Here is a 25,143-nt window from a genome sequence, read left to right on the forward strand (position 1 = left end):
AATATTCAAACATAAAGACAAGTTGAAAGAGTGGTAAAGGAAATACTCACATACCCTTTATGTAGATTCACCAATTGTTGATATTTTGCCATATTGACTTGCTTTCTCTCTCATACACTTTTTCTCTGATATATACATATGGACATATACATATACATATATACACTTTTTCTCCTTTTTTGCTGAACTCCTTCAAGTTGTAGACATCATGATACTGGATCCTTCAATATATCTCTCTTAAGAATAAGGTCATCATCTATGTAATCACAATACCAGTATCACTCCTAAAAATTAACAATACTGTAATATCAACTAATATACATAGTGTGTGTTAAGATTGTTCCAGCTGTTCTAAAATTCTTTTATAGCTGTTTTACTTTTTGAGGATTCAGTTAAGTTCATGCACGGTATTTGATTGCTATCTCTTTATTCTCTTAAAAACAATTCCTTACTTTTTTGGTGGTGGTGGGGAAAGAGTCGAGGCTTCTTTCTCTATAGAATGTCCCTCTCATATTTTGTGTTTACCTAATTTTTCCCTCATGATCAGACTCAGATTGAACATTTTTAGCAAGTATATTTCATAGGTGATTGGCAGTTCTTAAGGAATATAATGTCAGGTGTCCAAATTTGGTGCCATCAGCTAATTTTGATCATTTGCTTACATTGGTGGCCCCCACTTCTCTTCCTTGCAAAGGAACCTCATCTCCTTTGTAATTAGTAAGGCGTCTGTGGGGTGATACTTTGAGATAGTGTGTCTACCCTGTTTTCTAGCACCTTTCACTCAGTGGTGATAGTAGCAGTTGGTAATCCTTGTTGAATCAGTTGTTAGCAGAGGTGGTTGCAAAAGGATGAGTTTCTAATATTGTCATTCTTTCTGTGTTTATAATGTTAATGACTTCTGATATTGATCCCAGTAATTTTTGGACTGTTTGTTGATGGAAGCCCTAGGTTTTCTGTTGACATCTCCGGAACCTCCATTGCAGGCAAGAAGAGACAGAACAAGTAGGAGGGATTCTTGTTGCCATTCTTTATTTAGCCAGTACAGTTCCACTCCTCTCATACACCTACATACATTTAAATAATTGCTGTTTTCCTGAAGTTAAGAAAAAAAAAAAAACCAACCAAGGTCTATGCCTTTAAAATAAAGTTTGAAAAATACAGAACACATAATCAAGTAGATAAAAATGCTAGTAGAGCCAGATTTTAAAACAAGAACCCATAATGCATTATGAAGTATATGTAGTATAGTGACTTTTCATATAATTGTCCTTGACAAAAGACTTGAAAACAAGTTTTTCATACAAACTTCCAGATCATGGGTATTTCCTTCTTTACCTTTATTATTTTTTTCAGTTTGAAAGGCAGTTGTTATATTTCACAAATCCTAGACTTCTTTTTTCTTTTTAATAAATTTATTTATTTTATTTATTTTTGGCTGCGTTGGGTCTTCATTGCTGAGCGCAGGCTTTTTCTAGTTGCGGCGAGCGGGGGCTACCCTTGTTGCAGAGCAGGGGCTTCAGGCCTGCGAGCTTCAGTAGTTGTGGCGCAGGGGCTTGATTGCTCTGCGGCATATGGGATCTTCCCGGACCAGGGCTCGAACCCGTGTCCCCTGCACTGGCAGGTGGATTCTTAACCATTGCGCCACCAGCGAAGCCCAATCCTAGACTTCTTAAACAAAGTGCTTGGACTATAAAGTTGATTCATTATGATGAAAAAAACCTAATTGCATATTCTGATATATACCTAGGTCAGTCATTGAGCTTTTAGTGGCTTAAAGATTATAGTATGGAGAGCTGCTCACCTCTCCAGTAAGTGTGTCTGGTTGCTGTGTTTTCTGTTTCTACTTTTTAATTTTGTGTCATCTTTGCTGTAAGATTTTTTTTTTTTTTTTACTGTCCCTCTTGACAACTTTCAGTGTACTTACCTTAACCTACATACACTAAAATAATTTGCTGTTTCTGGTTTATTGTGGGCTGGGAAGTTAGTTACCCTAATGCATTGCAATTTGGAAAAATAAAATGTCCTATAAGGGCATGCTTATCTTTTTTTGCTCCTATTTTGTGGCAAAGATTTTGTGGTAGCTATTTTGATTATTAGAACATAAGTTCCATGTTTGTTTGGTTTATTGCACTATCTTCAGCACGTAGATATTAATACCTGGCACATGATTAGCACTGTTGAATTAATTATCGAGGCCTTATATATTCTGTGTTTCTGCCTCTGTTTTTGAGCATTCCCTTTAATTCAACAAGTATTTATTGCTGAGATTGGAGATGTTGGTTAGGATCAAATTGTAAAATATTTTTAAAAACATGAAGGAACTTGTCCTTTATTCTGAAGAAAGTAGACTAACTTGTGCAGTGTGGAGGCTGGCTGAAGCAGAGATAGATCTAGGATGTATTTGAATCTCAGACGTTATATTGTTCATTTCTAGAAATTCAGATTTTTTTTTTTTTAATCTTCCATGTCTCCTTATCACGTTCATGCTTCTTTCTTCCTTCTTCTCTATATGGAGATATTAATGATAGATGTTTTGATGTTCTTGCCTACTAATTCTGTTAATTAATTTTTTTTTCAGGCATCATACATTTGTGCTTGTTTATAATTTCTGTTTGGATGCCAGATGTGGATTTTATGCTGGTGGATATGGATTTTTTTTTCAATTCCTCTAAATATTTTTGAGCTTTGTTCTGAGACAGTGTTAAGTTACTTGGAACAGTTTTCTTAGTGCTTGCTTCTGTGCCTTGTTAGGTAGGACGAGAGCAGCTTTTAGTCTAGGATTATTCCCACTAAATTAGTCAAGCCCTGCTATTAAGGTAGTATCCTCCTGATACTGATAATTCTGTCTGCTAGCCCATGTATTTTGAGATTATTAGGAATGTGAACTATTCCAATTCCATGTGTGGGTTCTGGGAAATGTCTTTTTTTGAGCTTCTGGAAAGTTCTCAGGTAGTTTCCTGGACTTCAGATTGTTTCTTCACTCAAATATGCTTATCAGTACTTAGCTGAAGCCTGAGGACAACCCTCTGCAGTTCTCCAGGGCTCTCTATTTGTCAAGGTCTCTCTGCTCTGATAGTCTGCCCTATAAAAACAAGTTTTAATTAGTCCCGTCCAGAGAAATATTTTAAATCTGTAGGTTCTAAAACTATATTATGTTGATGAATTTTTCTTATTGTAGATACCGAAAAGTTTCAGGTTGTGGTAATTTGGCATTAATCATAAGAATGTGCAAAATTTGAAGTATTTGACTAGAAGTAATTTCTTTCTTTTCCTCCCACCCCCAAAACTATTAAAAATTCAAAACATAGTCATTACAATCCATTATCTTGGCATTAATGTAGCCTTCTATTCTTTCATTCGATGCTGAGCCAAATAGTATATATATTTTCAAATCCCTTTGTCAGTACATTGAGTACAGCTTTTGAAACGGTCACCTATCACATGCTTCTCAGGGTCCTGTTGTACTCTTCTGGCAACTTTAGAATTGGCTGAGTGACTGAAAGCTGTTCTGAAAACCAAACTGATTGGTATTGCCGGTAGAGTCCTGCAGCTCCTATAAGGATTAGCCCATAAGAGATTCACTTAAAGTTACCAAAAAAATTATTCATAGTTATAAAACATTAAATGAGATAGCATAGTCACTTTAGCTAATTCTAAGGGAAACTTGGATGTGCATTTTGGTATTGGAATGCAATTTTTGAAAGTTGTCTGCCTTTAGTATTATCTGCCTAATAGTGGTAGATCCATGGTCCAAGAGGCAGTAGTTCCTCCCATGTGTTCTGTAACCTGTTTGGGCCCAGATTAATTTTTTATGCTATCCCACAATATTTTTGAAAGACCAACACTATTTTCTTCATATATTCTGGGAGTGGTGTTTGAGTGGTGTTTAAGTGGCAAGCTAGTGTTTCTGTAAATTGATAAGCTCAGGAGATGGTCATTGAATACCAATTAAGTGTCATGCCTTCCCAAAGTTTCCCAATGTATAAACCAAATTGGTAGCCTATAGAGGCGAAGTCACCTATATAAAATGTTTAAAATTCAGTTTTACTATTAGTTAGGGTGAGATTATTCAAGGTTATTAGGGAATTTTTACTTTCAAATTTTTTAAAAAAAATAAAGCTATTTTAAAGTATTTGAAAGGGCATTTACTCTGGTTAAGTTAGTGAATTCTTCCGTCAAATCCAGGGCAAGAATATGTTTAGTATGAATATGAGTTTCTTTCCTCTTAACAATAGCACCAGCTGAACAAAGTTCAAATGAGAAAGAAGGCAGTGTACATTTTGTATATTACTGAAAACTCCACCCCAGAAATATTGAGTCACTTCTAAGAGACAAAATGTCGCCGAAGATAGTTCAGAATTTGGTTGGCAAATACCAAAAAGAGAAATGTTTGAGAATTGGCTTGGAGGCACTTAAGTTTTCGTAGTCCATAGATAAAGAGTTCTGTGATATAAGGAGAGATTTTTCTGACCCAGTGGCAAGAGTTTGAACTTGACAAAGTAGGAATCTGTACCATTGGAGCAGAGCTGCCTTTCACATGTTGACGAAAGTCAAGTTTCTGACACTAGCCCTGTCACAGTCAACCAAGTTAAGTGCCAGGTGTTAAGTTCCTCTTTTCAGTCAGCCAGTGAGGCTCCCACTCATGACATTTTTACAAGGAGAAGGTAAGTACTTCATGAAGTACAGTTTGTGAGTACTCAGGAAATATTAGCTCTTAGTGTGTGTAAAGGGCTGGGACTGTGAGGTAATAGGTAATTCAAGAATGAATAGGAATCTTCTTGCCCCCAACTTGTTAATTAGGTACCAGAAAATAGGAAAGCAACTGCAAACTTGTCTTGATAATTATGAATATATAGAGAAGATACTATCTGAATGGATAAAGAAGATGTGGTGTATACACACGCGCGCACACACACACACACACAATGGAATACTACTCAGCCATAAAAAGAATGAAACAGTGCCATTTGCTGCAACATGGAGAGACCTAGAGATTATCATGCTAAGTGAAGTAAGTCAGAAAGACAAATATCATATATCACTTATATGTGGAATCTAAAATATGATACAAGTGAACTTATTTACAAAACAGAAACAGACTCACAGACATAGAAAAGAAACTTATGGTTACCAAAGGTGAAATGGGGGGAGGAATAAATTAGGAGTTTAGGATTAGCAGATGCAAACTACTATATATAAAAGAGATAAACAACAGGTCCTACTGTATAGCACAGGGAACTATATTCAATATCCTGTAATAAACCATAATGAAAAAGAATACGAAAAAGAATATATATATATATATAACTGAATCACTGTCTCTTTCTGCCAAGGTTAGGGGAGGGATGGGTCAGGGCAAGATGTGTAGAGAAGGTGCTGAACTGAGGTTAAAGGATGAATAAGCATTTGCCCAGGGGAAGGAAGCATTCCAGGCAAAGGCATTGAAGCTGAGAGAACAGTGCATTTGGGAACCTGATGATAGATTGACATAATGGTTGCCCATGAAATAATGGCAAGAAATAAAGCCAAAATGGTAGCCTGGGGCTCTTCACAAATGATCTCATTCTAAGTTATGAAGTTTAGACCTTGAGTCATGGCTTTCAGCCGCTGAAAGATTGACATAATGAAGATAAGACTGACAATGGATATTTGAAGCGGGGAGAAAAGGGGACCATAAGGGTAGGTGGGGGAATAGGACAACAGCAAGAGATAATCAGCAATTCGTGGGATCCTTTTAGGTGCCTGTGGAACTTCCGGTGAAGATAATTCTAAACTTAGCCTTTCTGAGTCTATTTCTTCTTCTGTGAAACAAGGAATTTAAATACCTACTTGCAGGATTGTCTTAAAAATTAAAAAATATAATGCACTTGGAAGCTAGTACAGAGGATTGTTTTTAAGGAGCACCTAGGGCAGGAGAATTTCGGTAGCAGATTGAGTAGCATCACTGGAAGAATGGCAGGGAATGATCAACAGCACAAATCTCAAAACTTAGTCAAAGGGGACCAGAAGGTGTTAGTTGAATTTTGAATTGAGATTAGTGGTAATAGTAAGAGTACTTTCAGTGGAGGTTTGGGGCCAGAAGCCAGATTGCAGGGATTGCGTGTGTGATGAAGAAGTGTTAACTATCCTTCACACAGCTTAGTTTAAAAGATTCTGTATGGGGTTTTTTAGTTTGTTTTTTCTGGACCTGTGCCATCTGTCATGAAGCTTCATGTTCAAGGTAGTGCTTTTAGTCATTTTCAGTTATTTTAGATATGTGTACAATTTTGAAAGTTTGCCTCTATGCCTTCCCTAGGTACTTCATGCCAGGTTTGATGGCAATTTACTATCTTAGGAATATTTTTTGTTCTACATTAAGTTGATGTTTGATGAAAGATATGATTAAAGTAGCTTTTCTTAAAAAGAAAGCCCAGTTTATTAATGCTGAGAGTTAGAATAGAGATGTAGAATTTAGACCAGAGATGGTATGTGTTTATTTTTCATTATGGAGCTTTCAGTCATTCACGAAAGTAGAACTCCAAAGTAGCCACTGCCCAGCTTCAACAGTTAAGATTTGGGCAGTCTTGTTTCATTTATTCCTTCACCACCCCCACCCCCCTTTTTTCCCCTAGACTGTTTAAAATTATGGACCTCTTGTCATTCTGTCTCGTATATACCTCAGAACTTACTTTAAATAAAACAACCACTGTAATGTTATCACACCTGACAAAACTAACAGTAATTGAGAAAACGAATTCACCAAATTCCCAAAGGGGTCCATGGTACAGGACAGATGACAAACCACTGCAAATCTTGCCACTTAATATTGTACACTTTTGGGCATTGGCTTCTCAAGTCCTTGCAAACTGATTTCCCTACTCTCCTTATCCCCACCTTCCTCCCCAGCACCACCACCCCCTACCCCAATTCCTTAGGTGTGGGAAGCATCTATCTACAGGTTCAGATTTCTTGGAATTAAAGCAGATTCTAGCCTAACCAAAAAAGATGCCTGATTTTTTTATCAATATAAATTTTTACTGTATCTTATTCTTCACTGCACAGCATTTTATCTTCTTTTTTTTAACTAATTTATTTTGGCTGCGTGACATTAATAGTTTTGGAGAATACAGGCCGGTTATTTTCTAGAATGTTCTTCATGATGGTTCCCCATGATTAGTTTCATGTTACATCCCTGATTGGAATACCGCAGGAGTGATGTTCTGTCCTTCTCAGGGAATTAAATCTAAAATGTGTCCATCAGCATCTCATTAGTGGTGTTAATTTTGATCACTCAGTGAAGATACTGGTTTGATTTCTCCATTATGTGGTTACTGTCTTTACCATTACAAGTAATAAGCAGTCTTGGGTAGACACTTGAGACCATGCAAATATCCTGCTCCATCAAACTGGGACCCCAAGATTTACTGATTCTTGTTCTTGAATCAGAGCAAGAGCAAGAATCAGTAAATCTCTTTATTTTGAGGGTTCAAAGTAAATGAGAGTCAATCTTTCTAAGTAACCTTGCCCTGAAAATTCACCTTGATTTTGGAAACACTTATTTACTTATATTTTTTAGGGCTTTGATCTGTATGCATTGCATATAATAATTGCTAGTGTCTTTTAACTTAAAAATGTTTTTTAAACTTTTGGGTTTATTTTTAATCCTTTGCTGCCCCCTGCAGGTCTATGAATATAAATCTTTGGAGCAAGGTAAGTATTCCTAATATTGCAAATCATAACATGGTATATAAAAAGCAAAAGTTATAATAGCTTCATATATTTGTCATGTATCATTATAAATTAAGTGAATTTAGAATCTTGAAGTTTGTCGTTTTAGTCTTAAAACTGCTTTCCTGGAGCATGAAATTTATTATTGAAGTGATCCTTTACTTTGTCCTAAATTCTTCATTAAGGTTTTCAACTTTTCCAAAAAACAACTGTTAACGTTATTGCAGTAACCATACAGATTTAATAATTATTTTTAAAAATATATACATGTGTGTATATGTTTGTGTAAGTGTAGTCTATATGTATATATATGAATGATATACAAATTAATTTTAAACTGCTATCTTTTTAAGAAGTTAACTGCTTTTATGCAGGAAGTACAATAATCCTTATGCTGAATTACAAGAATATTTGTAGCTTAATAAAATCAGAATGCACATTATTGATTGGAATTCCCAATTTAAATATTTTTAAAAATCTTATTTTCATTCAGTTCTGTTTTTAGTATTACTTAAACTGCCATTCAAACTATATAATCAGTTATATGGTTGAGATATTTATATTTAGAACTAATTTTTTGACTAGAAAGATTTTTCATTGGTTTATTAAATGTGTCTTTGTTCAAAATTTGGTGTTAAATTTGGCTGTCATGTCTGATGTATGGCTACAACTTCTGGTAGAATTTATTGTCTACCTTCTACACATGTCTGTGTTGGTTAAAAAACAGTTTGTAGGTAAGGATTGTTTTGTTTTGCTTTGCTTTTGAACAGTTTCTACCTTAACCTTTGAATTGCTATTAACAGCAGCATGATTTCATGGTGGAGTGAAGTGGGGTATGGTCAGTTTTGCCTAATTTTCCATATTAGAAAATAAATAGTTGAAGAAGCTGCTGTAGTTTGAGTTGTTAATACTTAACGGTATGTGCCAGGCACTATTTAAAGAACAAATAAATTCAGTCGTAGTATACATATGAAGTAATTCAGAACTCCTAACTCATATCACTTCAGAAAACTATGTTCCTTTCTTATTATCTTCTGCCTGTGGATATATAGTCAAGTACTGTGTTCAAAAGTTAGATGTCAGTACTGTATGTAGGTTTTGTAATCGTTTTCATCATAAAATACATATTTGAATTTTTTAAATTGAAATTTTGTGGGCAGAATTAATGTTGATGAGTAAGTCTTTAGTTTTTGTGTATTCAGTTGATAAGAATCAATGAGAACAAACATGTTAGAACTTTCGACCCCCTTTTGTTTTAATGCCATTAAAATGACTGGGAAAATGTTGAAAAACTTAAAAAAAAAAAGTTATTTAGTGGTTCAGGATATTTTACTTTCTTATTTCTGTAAAACTTCATTTAAAAGGAGGAAACTGGACCAATTTCAACAAGACCAAAAACAATACAATGACAAATAACATTGGTTGATAATTTCTATAAGCTATTTCCTATTATAACAGTTTATTTAAAACAGTATATAAACAGATCAGTTTAGAGGCTTTCTTAGTGACATTTCATGAAACATTGCAGTTTTCCTTCAACATGGATTTGTTTTGTTTTTGTTTTTAAAAGACAAACCTATTATTTAAAAACGAAACAATCTCCTTGGCAGGTGGGGATGGTGTTGAATTACTATGATACAGAATAACACCTTACTGGGGAGAGGCTTTACTATTTCAAGAATTCAATTTCAGATTGTATTTGCTCTTGTTTGCTTCTCTTGCTGCAATGCACGCATTTTCTGTCTTACCAGATAACAGAACTGTTGTACAAGGATGGACGTTATTGCCAGGAGCCTCCAGGACCAACGGGTAGCGTTTCAATTTCGATGATTGTAACTTATCCACAAATCCATTCTTCTATGTAATGATGGACTAGAAGGATTACAGTAAACATTTTCTTTTTGAAAGTGAAATTTGAAAACATTTGGATATAAATCTTTATATTGATAACCACAACATTTTGAGATCTATGAGGTGTTTGGTTTTATCATAATTGTTTTTTTAAAGGGAGGGTTGGGAGGGCTCTTTTTTTAGACATTGAGGAAATGCTTCTTATAGAATCAATCAAAATAGGCTTAAAAATTAGTAATCCTTCATGTTTATGTGATTTTAATGTTTTGCCAGTATAATCAAACATATAAAATGGTAAAGCGGTCTTGTAGATTTTTCCACTTAAATATAATTTATTACCCAAAATATATTATTTGATATTTAATGATTTTTGTTTTTACGTAATAAAGCCTAGAATATATGGGTTTCTGTAAGAAGGTACCCTTCTTGAAAGTTCGTATTTTTCTATCCTAGGTATTAACACATGCCCTATACATTTTATGCTTGAATGCATAGGAAAATTACTGTTGTTACAAAACATCTTTGTTAATCTCAGTTTTTCATTGGTTAATAGGCAGCTCTCCACAGGATTACTGTATCTGCTTATTAAAATTATTTAACTTTCTATACTCAACATTTAACAATCCTCTCTAATTTTATGTTTCCCTAAGTATTGCCCACCAAAAAATTAGTATAGAAATGTGTACAAGGCATTTATTTATTCTCACTATTTGTGATTTGGACAGGAAAGGGGTAAGGCCTTGGGCAGGACAACTTCTGTCACAGAGTGGTGGAAAAAAATAGATTGAAGTAAGATTCAGTACTGAAAAGCTGTCACTCGGTCTGAAAATAATTAATATTCCTTTCACTCACCAGTTAGATATGTGCTCCCAAACCACATAATCTCTATGCCTCAGTGATCATTGTTGCCATTTCAGAGCCTCTCATCAGGGTGACATCTCACACCAAAATGATTTCTTATAAATTAATCTTGATAACATGACAGTCTCAGTAATTTTAGTGGAATGCTTTCTCTTGTTTTTTTCCACAGAAGCTGTTGGCTATTTTCTTTATAACTTGATTGACAGCATGAGTGACTCAGAGGTACAGGCCAAGGAGGAGCGTTTGAGACAATACTTCCATCAGCTGATGGAGATGGTACCATTTCATTTTTTGCTATATAATGCCTGTCCTGCCTGACATGTATCTATTAGATTTGAAATTGCTGCTTTTAAGTGCAACCAGACCACTTCTCAATGACATAGATGAGTTGGAGACTTAAATTATGTCTGAGATAATTTCTGTTAGACAAATCTCAGTTTGGTTGTCTAAAACTCAGTTTTTTTTTTTCTCCTCCCTTCCCTTTGCACAGAATGTAAAAATTCCTGAAAATATCTACAGAGGCATTCGTAATCTGCTGGATAGCTACCATGTTCCTGAATTGATTAAGGTGTGTGTGAAACAGTAATCAACTTTTTTAAATGCTTAATTTATATATAAAAGCATGTTAAAATTTTATTTAAATATGTTGCTTTTGTTTTTTTTGTTTTCTTTTTTTAAATTTATTTTATTTATTTATTTTTGCCTGCTTTGGGTCTTCGTTGCTGCACACAGGCTTTCTCTAGTTGCAGCGAGCAGGGGCTGCTCTTCGTTGTGGCACGTGGGCTTCTCATTGCAGTGGCTTCTCTTGTTGCGGAGCACGGGCTCTAGGCGCACGGGCTTCAGTAGTTGTGGCACGCGGGCCCAGCAGTTGTGGCTCGCGGGCCCAGCAGTTGTGGCTCGCGGGCTGCAGAGCGCAGGCTCAGCAGTTGTGGCGCATGGGCTCAGTTGCTCCGTGGCACGTGAGATCTTCCCGGACTAGGGCCTGAACCCGTGTCCCCTGTATTGGCAGGCAGATTCTTAACCACTGCGCCATCAGGGAAGCCCAAATATGTTGCTTTTGGCCAAAAGTTTATTTAAATGACAACCTTTAAAATAAGGCTTTTCATTGATTGCTGGTAAATGCTGTTTATATATTGAAGAACGTGTTTCAAGTATTTATTACAGTGGTTATAAAGCATGAACAGAATTTCTGGAAAATTTTGGAAGATGGAAAAATAACAGTAAAATGAAATGAAATTTCCAAAATATGCTTTTGACATTTGCTAATATATTTTCCACATGTTTTCTGATTCTAATTTAAATCCCAATTTTAGGACGTTAATATGTTGGTTGAAAGAGAGAAGACAGACTCTCGAAAAGTAAGTAGGCTTTTTGAGTAGATTCTACATGCTATAATAACCACATTTAATGAGAGTTCTAGACTGTGTCCTTATAAAACCAGTGGTTCCTAACATTTTTGTCATCAGTGTACCTCTAAGAAGTTGGTAAAAGCTATTTCAGAAAAATCAGCATATCTCAAAAAAATTGACATATCTAAGAAATTTACGTATAATCTCAGGAGCTTTATAAACCCCTGGAGTCCATCCCCAGATCCCCAGATTAATATCCATGATAGCATTTATGACATTTAGGAAAGGTCAGTTTAAAGGGAAGAGTGACAAAGGGTGCATTTTCTTTATAGGAAATTTCTTTCCTTCTTTTTTCTTTGCATTTCTGTAGACTACGCAGCCTACATCATCTGATTTGGAGTCTAAACTTGAAAAACTAAAAGCTGAAAATCAACCTATAGGAGATGTCCTAAAGCAACTCATATTAATGCTGTGTTCAGAAGAGGTAACTTTTAACTATTTCAAATATGCTATTAAGGTAAAAAAAAATTCTTTATAGAGAAAAGTAAGCAAAGCCAAATATAATATTTATGATTTTTACAATTAATTATTATACATCATGTCTGTGAAGAATGCAATTAAATGAAAGGTTAGCTAATTTCAGCTACACCTTGAATGGCATGTTTTCCAGTTGCTGTAGTTTGTTTACAATAACCTGCAAAGTGAATGATAGTAACAGCCATGATAGGTTTATCATACATGCCAAATGTCCTTTCAAGCCATGGCTCCGGTCTCTTATATCTAGATTGTCAAGCAACTGATACATGCAGTAGTCATTTGCAAGTCAAATATTACTGGGTTGTTAATGCAGGGATTGAAATTCCATTTTCCTGCTGGAAAAAAGTCTTTCTGAGATAAAGGGTCTCTTGCCTTTTTTCATCAGGCGTCCAGCTGTACTTTGTGTTCATTTTAGTGTGCGTCTGCAATTTGTGGTATATCACTAGACTTTTTCAGTTTCTAGTTCAGTATCATTTGGTTTTATGTCTGTGTTTCTAGGGGAACAAAAATAACAGCTGACTTTAAGGTTATAACATGGTACTATTAAATTCTAAAATATTTCCTTACATTACTTGGATATTGAACTAGACTGTGAGGAACGTTGCAATGATAGATATTTCTATGCATGGAAATTGGACGGTGAGTAAGGGCTCACTTGGTACATATTTAATCTGGAAGTCTTTTTTTTATAATACAATACCCAAACCTTAAAACATCAAATTTGGCATAGTGGCCTGTTTTGCAGTGTGGATAACAAATCTTTTAAACCCCACATATATATATCTTTTCCTGCTTTTCAAAAGGCAAATAAAAATACCTGGGAGCAAGGTGAAGTGAATAACATGAATCCATTTATTTTCAGGGAGCAAGATGAAGTTAATAACATGAATCCATTTATTTTAAAAGTACTATTAACTTTTTTTACACTCTGAACATTGCAACTAGAAATTTTATTTTACTCTTATATTAATTTCTTATTTCTTTTTCACTTCCGTCCTTTATTTTAGAACATGCAAAAAGCTCTTGAATTGAAAGCAAAATATGAATCAGATATGGTTATCGGTGGCTATGCCTCTTTAATAAATTTGTGCTGTCGACACGATAATGCAGAAGAGGCATTGAACCTGAAACGAGAATTGTGAGTACCCTGGCACTGAAACAAATCATCAGCATGTATGCTGATATACAGACCTTGATGGATCATGTAGATTGAATACTACTCTCATATAATGTGAATTTAAAAAATTCTCTTTTGTGTTTTTGAAATTTCATACTATAAGAATGATTAATTATGGCTTGTTTTCAGCAAGGAGTCTTTGTTTAAGTATGATAAGACGTTCTATTCCTTAAAGCCAAAGTTTTTTTCCTCTTGATTATACAACTGCATATGACAGCAGTGGTGATGGTAACTATTTTATAAAGCTTGTTAAATATTCCACTTTCTGTACTGTAGTGTAAACAAAATTCTGTCCATTTCTAAGGTATCTTTGGTTTCCCATCCTGATAGATTTACCAAATAAAACTATGTCTTTCGGGGGTATTTCAGTATTCATGACAAAGTTAGAATCACCTTAAGTGCCATGAAGCAAAAGAGTTCCGTATTAGTGTCATTTGCAGATGGAAAGATGCAATATATATGTAGTGTTAGATTTTTACTTCGTCACTTTGAATATAATTACATGTGGATTTGTATATGGCTTCAAAAATAAACCTTAACTAAATTATAGAGGCCAATGTTAATAACAGTTCAGACTCTGATGAGTTTCTGAAAAGTGATCAAGTAGATATTGCAGTCCTTTTAACAGGTAAACAACTTCTAACATAATATAAATATGGCTTTAATTTTTAGTGACCGTTTAGATTCTTCTGCTGTCCTTGATACCAGCAAGTATGTAAGACTTGTAAAAGTATTGGGAAAACATGGCAAGCTCCAAGGTAAGAGTCAGCACATAAAGGAAACGTGTGATGCAAGTATCTTGCCACTGGAATAACATGTGAATTGATATTAATGGTATATCATGTCTTGCAAAGTGCTTGAACACTTTGCATACAAATTTGCATGTGAATCCAACCAGAGCTGCGTGGACAGTGTAGGCCATTAGTTTTAATGGATTGGCAAGCTTGTCATTTACATTTGCACAGCTCAGTGCTTTTTGCATTTCTGCAGCTAGTTTTTATTAGCATTGCTGTTTGGATTGAGTTTGAAGATCATGACTTACGGCACAATTTGCCTATATGCCTGCACTAATGGCTTTGTTTTTGCTTAAGAACGTTAGAAGGCTGAACCTAAAACCTATAAATATAACCTTTATTCAAGAATATGAATTTTGCAGGAGTCTTTGTCTTCACTTTTAATAACATTAACAAAATGTATACTTTAATAAGGTTTTACATAGAAGTTTGCAGGGAGAGCCTAGCTGATCATATTGTTGATGTACATACTCTAATTTTCTCATAGTTGAGATAATGCTAAGGCTAATATAATTACACTTGATAATTTATTCTTACTCTTTGCTTGTTTCTTAACTTTCTCATTGGGCTTTATTTTGAAACTCTTTTTTTAACCTCCCTCTCTTCCTTTTATTCCTAGAGAAGATTTAAAAAAAATCTTTATAGTGAAAAATGTGTGGAGAAAATATTTGAACATTGAATTTTTTCCTAGGAAACCCTTCTAACACAGAAAATTCTTTATGACGATTAGCCTGCTTTTTAAAAATCATTTTCTGTAAAGCGGTCAAAACATTTTGTCTGTGCAATAATTAAGAACAACATTATAAAAATGCACTTATTCCATATCCTAAAATGTTTGTTTCTGCCTTCCTAATGAAGCTTAATGAATCTAATGTATTAACATGCAGTCTTTTGGAAAGCTTTCATTGGCTCTGCTTGGCTAATTAGTATCGACATAGCAAACAGGCCCTATCGGTATCAGACCATTAGTCTGGCTGTATATACAGTGTAAACACATCTTTATTATCTGGCCTCCTGACAAGCCATCTGCTGAAGAAACAATGGTGTGATTTAGCAGATGTTAGCTCTGAACGATAAAAGCATCCATTTAGGAGGATCTTACAGCTATAGGGCAGACAGTACAGGGTTATGTGGTGCAGAGTGGGCACACAGTCCCTATCTATAATTTGTAGTCAAAGTTGCAGGGAAATGATAAAACCATGCTATTGTGGATTTATAATTGTAGTCTCGTTTAGAAATGCAAGTAGTAATTAACTTGAAATCGGCATTATACACTAGAATTTACATTCCTGCCGGGCTTGAAATGCTGTTTTAATAGCAGTTTGTTTTCCCTACATGAAATTACCTAAGGGTCTTTTGTGCTGCTTCATTGTAGATGCTATTAACATTCTAAAGGAGATGAAAGAGAAGGATGTTCTTATCAAAGATGCAACAGTCTTGTCCTTTTTCCACATCCTAAATGGCGCAGCTTTAAGAGGTGAAACCGAAACAGTAAAACAGTTGCATGAAGCCATCGTGACTCTAGGGTTAGCAAAACCATCTACCACCTTAAGTTCCCCATTGGTCACCCTGTATCTGGAAAAGTAAGTTAATTGAATTTTCAGTTTTAAATGTTGGCATTGAAAGAATGAATCTAATCATTTGGGGATTATACTTTGTAAATTCTCTGTGGTGCTGTGGAAGCCTTGGAGGTTATTCGCCACAGAATAAGAGGACTTCTGTGGAGTAGGTGACCTTTAAAATCACCAGCAGCCCTGTGGTCCTGTGGATTACTTCTCAATGGAATGATCTATGGTGATTTTTTTTGTGTGGGGCATGTGATGATATTACATGAAGCCAAATCTAGTTTTTCCCAGTTTTGAGCCTTGTAAGTGTTAATTATTAACAAATATAAGAAAGAAGGATTCTCTAGGGCTTTTATGCTTCATGACTGTTATTCAGGTAATGATGTGGCAGCGTCTCTTCATTGCTCCTTTCCTCCATGTAGTATTTTAATTGCATGTACCAATACAGTAGTTATTCTAGCTTTGATAAATATTGTAGAAGATGTCTCTGTGTCTTGTGGGAAGAAGATGAATTTTGTTAATAGGGTGAGATTTACTGAATTTGAAAATTTTTACATTTGGAATGTTCATGTTGGTGCCCAATTTAAGGTATTTTTTCCAGTGCAAATCATAAAGTCAGCCTACTCTCTTGTAATGAGTGAAACATTTTAGTAAGATGATAAAGTATCCTTTATTCTTTTCTTTTTGTGTTTGTTTTTCTTTTCCGTTTTAAAAAATTTCTCAGATCTTACCTCTTTGTCATCTCTTCCATGGCTTAATGCAATTTTTAATCTGCTTATTTTGTGATTGTGATTTTCTAATTTTAGTTTGGATGTTGCCGTATCAGTGTCAGGAGAAAAGTAAAAGATAAATCTTAACGGTTCTCATATTCTTCCCACATTTCTGGTAGTTTTTCTTTATTTATTAGGGGGTATAATTAATTGACTATAATGAATGATTTAGTATTGAATTTAAAATGTGGAATAAAAACATCTCTTTTAACTAACTCTGTTAGGAAATATGTGTATACATATATATATATATATATGCACACACATACATGCACATAAATGTTTTATGAAATAATTTCTTTGCCATCCAATCAAAAAATAGTTTATCAACTTACATGATTTAGCTAAATCTTAACCTCCACAATCTCAGCATTACATCTTTTTAAAGAAATAGTGATTCAAACAATTATTGTGTTATTGAGTTCTCATGTTCACAGCCAACTTTATATAGAAATCCTATAATTAATATGCTTCCTCCTAGAATTTTTTTGATTGTTTAAAAGACCCGTCTCTGCAAATTGCATGTGGAGCTCTGCATAGGGATTTGAAAGAAATGGGCCCAGTGCCCAGAAGAATTAGGCCCTCCTCCACCATTGGGCAAAAATAAAATAATTAACAATGAAAATGAAGCCATGGTAGAAAAAATATCTTACAAATAGAAATACTTTGAAGACAGAGGAGATACAAAAGTTTTCCAGAAGAGGTCTGCAGATGGGGCTCATGAACCAAGGAGAACTTCCCCCAGGGGAAAATGGAAATAGCATGGGATTCAGATGTTAATGTGGAGCGTACTCTGTGCTTCCGATTTTACAGTACAGTCAGAGATTTGTGTGTTTCAGTAAAATCTGACTTTCCCTGTTAATTGGGCTAGAGAAATCTAAATTAGGGTCTTTTATGATTTTTTTTACTACTTTCAGATACAAAGAGAAATTACCTTCTATTTTTATTTGCCTGAATTTGTTTTTGTTTTTGCTATCTTTGCTTTGCAGAGGCAGTTTCCATGACAAGATCTTCAGTTTCATCTGTCATGATAAAAAGGTTTTGTTGACTCTTTTAGAGTCAGGAGAATAATTAAAAGGAGATAAAGGAAATTTCATGTTTAGCAGAAAACAGTAGTAGCACTCCTGGTCGGGGCTAAGTTGGAGGAAAACATTGACTTTGCAACTTATTTTCAATTGTGTTTTCCCAACTGATGGAAGATAGCTAATTAATTCAGAATCATGACAAGTGCAGTACTAGGATTAATTACACTAGCCTGCCCAAAAGTCTACATGTATTTGATTTGATTAAATATGTTTAATCTTCAATAATATCAGGTAATTGGCCTCAGCAGGTATGAGCTCATCTGGAGAAGGAGGCTTTTATTCAAACTTGGGGTAGAATTATGAGAAACATTTCAGAACACTTTACAAAATCTTCCTCCTTTCAAAGGCAAGCATCTTTTTGGAAAGTCATTGCAAAGACTCTGAAGAAGGCTGTCACTTACAAATTGTACTTCTGGAACAAATTTGCAAGGTTGAGTTCCTTAGAAAGATGATCTTTAAGATTCAATAGATCTTAATTTTGGACTGACTTTTCCAGCATTGGATAAAACACAGGAGAAATTTAATACTGTATCAGTTTGTTACTTGGATATTGTATTAAAAGCTTTACAGTTATGAAAAATAATACATTTTGTTTTTATTCATTTGCCAAAGGAAATCCAAAATAACAACAGGTTTGCAAAATTTTGAAGTTGTTAAACTAATCTGATTTGTATCATCAAAATAATACTTGCACTGAAAAGAAAAGAAGTATGCTGAATTGAACAAAATTTTCATGTGTTTCGTTTACATTGGGACTGTTCTATAAGACACATGTCTACATGTAGTCCACATGAATGTTTTACATTTTCCTTTGTAACTACTTAAAAATAATTTTTTTTAATTGAAATCATGCCTGATCCAGAAAGATGACCTGGATCCTCCATATTAAGGAAGAAAGAAATGCTTTAAAATAGGTTAAAAGAGCTTTTGATTAGTCTTTATGCTATGATAAAGGAAATAAAATTAATGAAATCTGGGCCATTAGTTTTAAAAGCATAAAAATTTGTATGATGCAGTTTCAGATTCACTTGTATAGCTGATCCATTTTGGTTTCATTTCATATGAAAAATATCTGAAGCTGTTTAACTGGATTATTTAGTGCAAATGATCAAAGAAGCTTTAATTTCTGCTTTCCATTTAGGATTTTTCTGTGCTGATTTGTGCTTTAATCTGTATATACCCACATGCATTTCATTTAAGTGAATCATGGACTTTGTCCATATAATCCTCCCAGAACTCTTGCTAAATTAATCTTGAGTTCTTCATAAAGGTCACAATTTCTGTAAGATGAACCTATACCAATACGTTTTAAAACTCACTGTAACACTTCAATATGTTGCAGAAGTGGGAAATACACTTTTTATAATGCTGGTTATTCTGTCATATACACTCCCCTTCAATTTTGGCATCTTCATTTGTACTGGATACTTTTATTATTTATGGGAATGCTCGCCTTCTAGAGTAAAACTCTTTATGTGCTGAAAGGAAATTAAGGAGGTTTGGCTCTTTTACTCCATTATTGCAATTAAGAATTTAGCATCATCAGTGCCAAAGGACAAAAGTGGTTCATTTGCCCTAGGGGGACAGGACAGTGATAAGATGATTTTTCGTCAAGGATCATTGGGTCGTAATTAAGTTACATTCATGGCTATTGCTTTTTGAAGGATGATTGGTAAATGACAGGCTTCATGTGCTTAGTACGGACAGTGTTCAGTAGGGTTTTTTCTCCCTCTGTCAGAAAATCCTGTTGAGCCTGATAATGTAAATGTGGCATTTTATTCTGAACAAAAGAGCAGGGAAATGAGCTATCTTGTCTAATCATTCAGTTGTTTAACACCGACTTCCAGTTTAGACTCAATTGGCTGGAAAGCACTTGACATGTGAAGTTAGTGCTGTTCCGAACGCATGTTTGAGTAAATTTGAAAGTAAGTGACAGCTAAATTGTACCTAGGGAAATTACAAAGCCTTCAACACAGTTAATTTTTTGGGGAGGATTAGTTGTAATTGCAACACCAGTCTCCTTGAAGATTCCGCATTTATAGATGATGAACAGAAAAAAAAACATTTAGCTCTTTCAAGGGCTGGTTCTCTTCACAGAATAATTTTTGTGAAGTCGATGGTTTCTCCTGAATTGATTTCTTTCCACACTGAACATCTGCTTAAGATTTATAGAATAGTCAGTTTTTCGAGTGTTAAGGTGTTTTTTGTTTCCCCCTCCCTTGTTTTGAACTTTTTTCTTCCCTAAAGCCCCTCTTTTCTCCAGTGATTTCAGATTTTGAGAGCTTTTCAGTCAGTAAGCTCTTTAGGTAAATCACCACTTCACTAACACTTTATGCGTAATGTTGAAACACTTTATTCCAATTTAAAAATTAATATTTGTCATTTAAAATTTTGATTAAATTGGAAGTTATTTACTATAGGTAAGGAGACTAAGTTTAAAGCTACCAATAGGTAGATAGCTGTCACTGGTTGTTCTTGTTCAAGATTGTATGAAACACATTTGTGATTTTTACAGTTATTTATAAAGGAATTTGAGTTAGGAGGACTTTGTTTTCTGGTACCTTTAAGTAGATATTTTTATTATCAGCCTCATATAAATGTTATGTCCAGGGTTTGTTTTTCTGTCAGTGACATAAAGCATACTTTCATTTCATAATAAGGACTAACACAAGAGGTAACATCAGAATTGCCATGTTCTTATTGGACTCAGTCTATTATATATATGTGTGTTCTTAAAATTTAGAATTATGGAATCTTCCTTTCCACTGTTCTGTTTTTATTTCATAGGCTCCCAGAATTTTGATAAAGGCTATGTTGAGTTAATTTGCATCAATCAAAAATATTTTTAAATGATTGATTACTTTTTATTAGCATATATAGTTTTATTGATGAAAATCACTTTATGTATATCATTGAAATACTTTGGGGGGGTGTCTAGTCGTTGAAAATATCACAGTGGATTTTTCGTAGAGATAATAGTATGTTATAGAGTTGATTTTCACTTAGTATTATTTGAGGTTTGTGAAAGCAGTGGCTAAATTTTTATCAGGATTGGACTTTTAAAAATTTGTGACCCGTTTGTATATAAAGCTTTAGGAATTATGTGTGTATACTGAAATAAGCATGGAGTAAGTTTTGAATCCAGAATTAATATTTTCAACAAAATTTCTTCAAAGGATTATTGTTATTTTAGAGTAGAGTTTTAAATCAGTTCTAGTGTTTTAAGGTGTACAAAGGAAATCACAGAATCATTTTAGGTCACAGAAACTAGAATTACACTGATTGATAAAGTCTTCCCCCACATTTTGGGTATAAGGCAGTTTCCACCTTTTGCCATTTGATATTTTACTGCACTTACTGATTTCATCCTGCCTAATAAAAGTGGTATTTTCATGTGATGATTTTTTCTGCTGGTGTGAAACATTTGAGATGATGAACCTAACAAGCTCAAGTTCATAGAACTTCACGTTAGAGTATTAGAACTGGGAGGGAACCCAAAGGTCCTTGAGTTCAACTGTTGTGATAATCTTCTTTCATCACCACTTCTAGAAATGTGTCACACTGCTGTAGCCAAGCTTCATGTAGTACTTATCAATTGGGATTGAAATTCAAAAGTCCTATGAGTATACAACTATTTTCACAGCAATGTGAATTTTATATACTTTCTCATATTTTTCATTTCCCTCACCCAAACTTTTCAAGCTTTAATAGGAAAGATTAATGATGACATCAAATCATATGAGGAGTGGACATTTTTATCTCTTTTTAAAGTGACGTGATCCAACCAAACACAAGTCAGAATGTAGATAATAAGGACTGAAAAGAAACGACTAGACCTTAGTTCATTTCTATCATCAGTAAGCACGCTTTGTACGAAATGTTTCACTATAGATTTCTAATTCATTTTGTTGGCAACCTGGGGTCAGTGACATTGTTACTTAAAATTACTAACAAATATATATGAATTATTTCCATTTTGCTATACTTTTCTGTTGTTGTTCTGAGCATGTATAATCTTCAGAAGCATATATTTGGAGACCGAAGACTATTAACATGTCTATTTGATTGACAGAACAATTATTCATTCATTTATTGATAGCTTTGACCTAATGTAGGGAAAATACAATTGAGACAGTATTATCCTAGTTTGGGAATTGATCTGAAAAAGCAAATTATACTGCTTTTTAAAAATCAGTATGTGTTAGTTTTTCTCTTAAAATATTTTGGTAGTTTTCCATTAAATGGAATTGTAAAAAGGTAATAACTGAACTTGTATCTGAAGCAAGGGAAAATACTGATTATATAAAGCTTTATATCATATGTGGTAGCTACTGTAGCATTTCTCTTGTATGACAGTAATCTAGCCTGCAACATCTACTTGCAGTTTTGAAATTAACCTGTAATTTAGTCTTCACCCCAAATGACAAAAATTCAAATGACTCTGTGGGGTGCCGGAAGATGCACTGTAAACAGGGCTTAGTAAGGGGATAAGGTAGAGTTCCATCAGGATAGGCTCATTTTCACTGTGTCAGTATTATTGTAGTAAAATTAATGCTTCTTCATGGTATTTTACTTTTTAGTACAGTTTAAAATCTTAATCTAGATAAAATAGTAATTCAATCTAGGGCAACATAACATTTGTATAATGAACCAAAATGTTAGGGCTTCAGTGGAAAATTTTAAAAGGCTTTCTTCCTTTTGAAAACTGTTGCACATGTGAGAGAAATGTGTTTTCTCCACAAAGATTGTCACCGTTGTCACTACTTGTACTTTGGTCCATGTCTCTAACCATGCTTCTTTTTTTAATACATTTCATACTTTTTTTTCAAAAATCTTTAATTTCTTATTCCATATTACACCACCTTATTAGGTTAAACAAACAACATTGCTTTTAATAGAGCATAATATATAATTAGATGTACTCAAAGGGGGGAGTCCAGGGACCTGAAGACGGTGCCTTTCTCTGTTTACCTGGTGGCCTTAGGCTAATCAGTCAATCTCTAGATGCCTTAATTTCCTCATCTATTTAAAAATAAAGGAAGGTGGCAAGTAGAATTGAATCACATAATCTCTACAGCTTTTTCAAGGTCTTAATAATTTCTCATACTGTCATTTTCCAAGGGAAACAGTAGGTTTTGAGGACCCACAGAATGTGTTTCCACACTTATTTAATAAACTGACTTAATGAAAATATCTTTTTATTTTAATTAATTAACCACGTAAGAGAAGCTTTGATTTTATAATTGGAAATAATTTTTAAAAGCTTACGCTCTAATGAAAAACTTCTAAAGAGTTCTAGAATTCACCAACCCTAAGAATATCCTAGGTTTAGCCACAGTAAGTTTCTGTATGTATGAATCCTGAAGTTACTTCTTCCTGGGACTTCCTTGTGGCGCAGTGGTTAGGAATCTGCCTGCTAATGTAGGGGACACGGGTTTGAGCCCTGGTCCGGGAACGTCCCACATGCCGCGGAGCAGCTAAGCCCGTGCGCCACAACTACTGAAGCCCGAGTGCCTAGAGCCCATGCTCCGCAACAAGAGGAGCCACCACAATGAGAAGCCCACGCACTGCAACGAAGAGTAGCCCCTGCTCACCACAACTAGAGAAAGCCCACGCGCAGCGACAAAGACCCAACGCAGCCAAAAGTAAATTAAAAAAAAAAAAAGTTACTTCCTCCTTATCTGGAGAGGCAGCAGTATGAAACATATGATGAGAGAGGTGAAAGTGCTTGAAAAGTTCTTGATGACTGTTGATGGACATTTAATAAAGTTTCCCAAATCTGGAATTATTGAGGACCATAAACACAAAGTGGTTGGAAAAAATATTTGACAGTAGTCCTTGTTTTTAGACTAATGCATTCTTATAGCAATTTATATATAATCTTAGAGAATGCCTTCATCTTTTGGACTTTTTAAAAAGTGCCATTTAGCAAGCGAAATAATAAAAGATGAAGCAGGGAAAACGGGACCACTTATGATGTCTGTACTCTGAACATTGATTTTTATATAAGAATTGTTTCTTGTATTTTTTTTTTTTTCCAATTTGGCTTCGTGGTATTCTACCTTAAATAAAACTCGCTTGTGTACCTTTTGACTGGTCATTGTATAGCTCTCAAATTAATTAGATATATTTTATTCATTATTAATATTTTGATGTTTCCAAGGGATGACTTACCTACTGCTCTTGAAGTCATGATTGACTGCTATGAAAAGTATAAGATACTACCAAGGATTCATGATGTCCTATGTAAACTGATAGAGAAAGGCGAGACTGATCTAATTCAGAAAGGTTAGTCACCTTCTAATACGTTAGTGTTGTTAGTTTTCTTTTTTCCCCTCTTGCTTATTTAATCTTAATGTGTTGCTGTGAAGAGAAAATTTAACAGGAAGGCAAGCACATCCAGAGAAACTTTGTTACATTTCTGAGTTGAAAAGAAAAATATCATGTAGATTTTTAACATTATAAATGTACTTGATTTTAGTAACTGTTCATTTTGAAAAGTCACCCCTCTGTTATTTTTTGCTCCGCTTCTTGATGATCCGCCTTTGTGAGATTTTCAACCTTATCCTCACCAGTTCTCTTTGAAGCTAGTCACAGGTACTTTATGTCATAAATGTATGCTGTTAGATAAGGAATGTGACAGAAAATTGGTTGATTAAGCTATAACCTTTAAGTTATTCTAAATATTTGTTTTAAAGTTTTCTTGTATTTGTTCAGAACTCTTCAAGTGATACAGTGTTAGTCTATATTTTGTCTTCTAATATATTTCCTTCTTTCCTCTCTAGCAATGGACTTTGTGAGCCAAGAACAAGGTGAAATGACTATGCTGTATGATCTCTTCTTTGCCTTCCTACAAACAGGAAATTACAAAGAGGCCAAGAAGATCATTGAGGTATGATTTTAACTACAGTATTCTAATTGTACAGCTATTTAGACTCTTAATTAGAATATGTTTAAAAATTTTAACCTTTAATTACACATGTTCTGATTCATGTTAATATAATTCAGTCCCAATAATGTGGGGTGAGAGGGGGAGACTCGGCCAGCTTCTTTATTGTATATAATTACAGTTCAGAAGAGGCAGCCTGGTTGTATATTGAATTTGTTTCTTCACTTTGTTAAATTCACTGTTATATATCAAAATGATATTTGCATATTAAATCTTGGATTGTGGAACAATTAAATTAAACTGGCATTCCTGGGTGTAAAGTTGCTAATCCTCTTTGCCAAGGAATTCTTTGTTCTTAAAAGCAGTGGAATTTAATTTGCTGCAGACCATGCTCAGATTTATTTGTAATGCTTGTCTATAAGTTAATCAGCCAAACAAGTGCTGTCTGCAAGTGTTTGGCATTTAATTTAAAATTTCTTCTTCTTTTTTTTCACTATGGTAAGCAGCTTACGGGAAATGGTAGGTGACAAACCTGGGCTATTTAGGATTAGTATATTT

The 25,143-nt window shown here is 34.4% G+C and overlaps 1 protein-coding gene across 1 annotated transcript in view; it reads left to right on the forward strand.

The window, feature by feature from the left end:
- LRPPRC (leucine rich pentatricopeptide repeat containing) overlaps positions 1–25,143 on the forward strand; it is a 108,328-nt gene that overhangs the window by 41,499 nt on the left and 41,686 nt on the right. Inside the window, exons 15-25 of the mRNA XM_082427656.1 lie at positions 7,662–7,689; positions 9,459–9,516; positions 10,589–10,695; positions 10,910–10,987; positions 11,733–11,777; positions 12,139–12,252; positions 13,313–13,443; positions 14,155–14,240; positions 15,652–15,859; positions 23,860–23,984; positions 24,482–24,588. Coding sequence (XP_082283782.1) covers positions 7,662–7,689; positions 9,459–9,516; positions 10,589–10,695; positions 10,910–10,987; positions 11,733–11,777; positions 12,139–12,252; positions 13,313–13,443; positions 14,155–14,240; positions 15,652–15,859; positions 23,860–23,984; positions 24,482–24,588 — 1,087 coding nt within the window. The remainder of the gene's footprint in view (positions 1–7,661; positions 7,690–9,458; positions 9,517–10,588; positions 10,696–10,909; positions 10,988–11,732; positions 11,778–12,138; positions 12,253–13,312; positions 13,444–14,154; positions 14,241–15,651; positions 15,860–23,859; positions 23,985–24,481; positions 24,589–25,143) is intronic.

The sequence above is a fragment of the Balaenoptera physalus genome (assembly GCF_965194825.1).
Source record: "Balaenoptera physalus genome assembly, chromosome: 15".
Taxonomy (NCBI): Eukaryota; Metazoa; Chordata; class Mammalia; order Artiodactyla; family Balaenopteridae; genus Balaenoptera; species Balaenoptera physalus.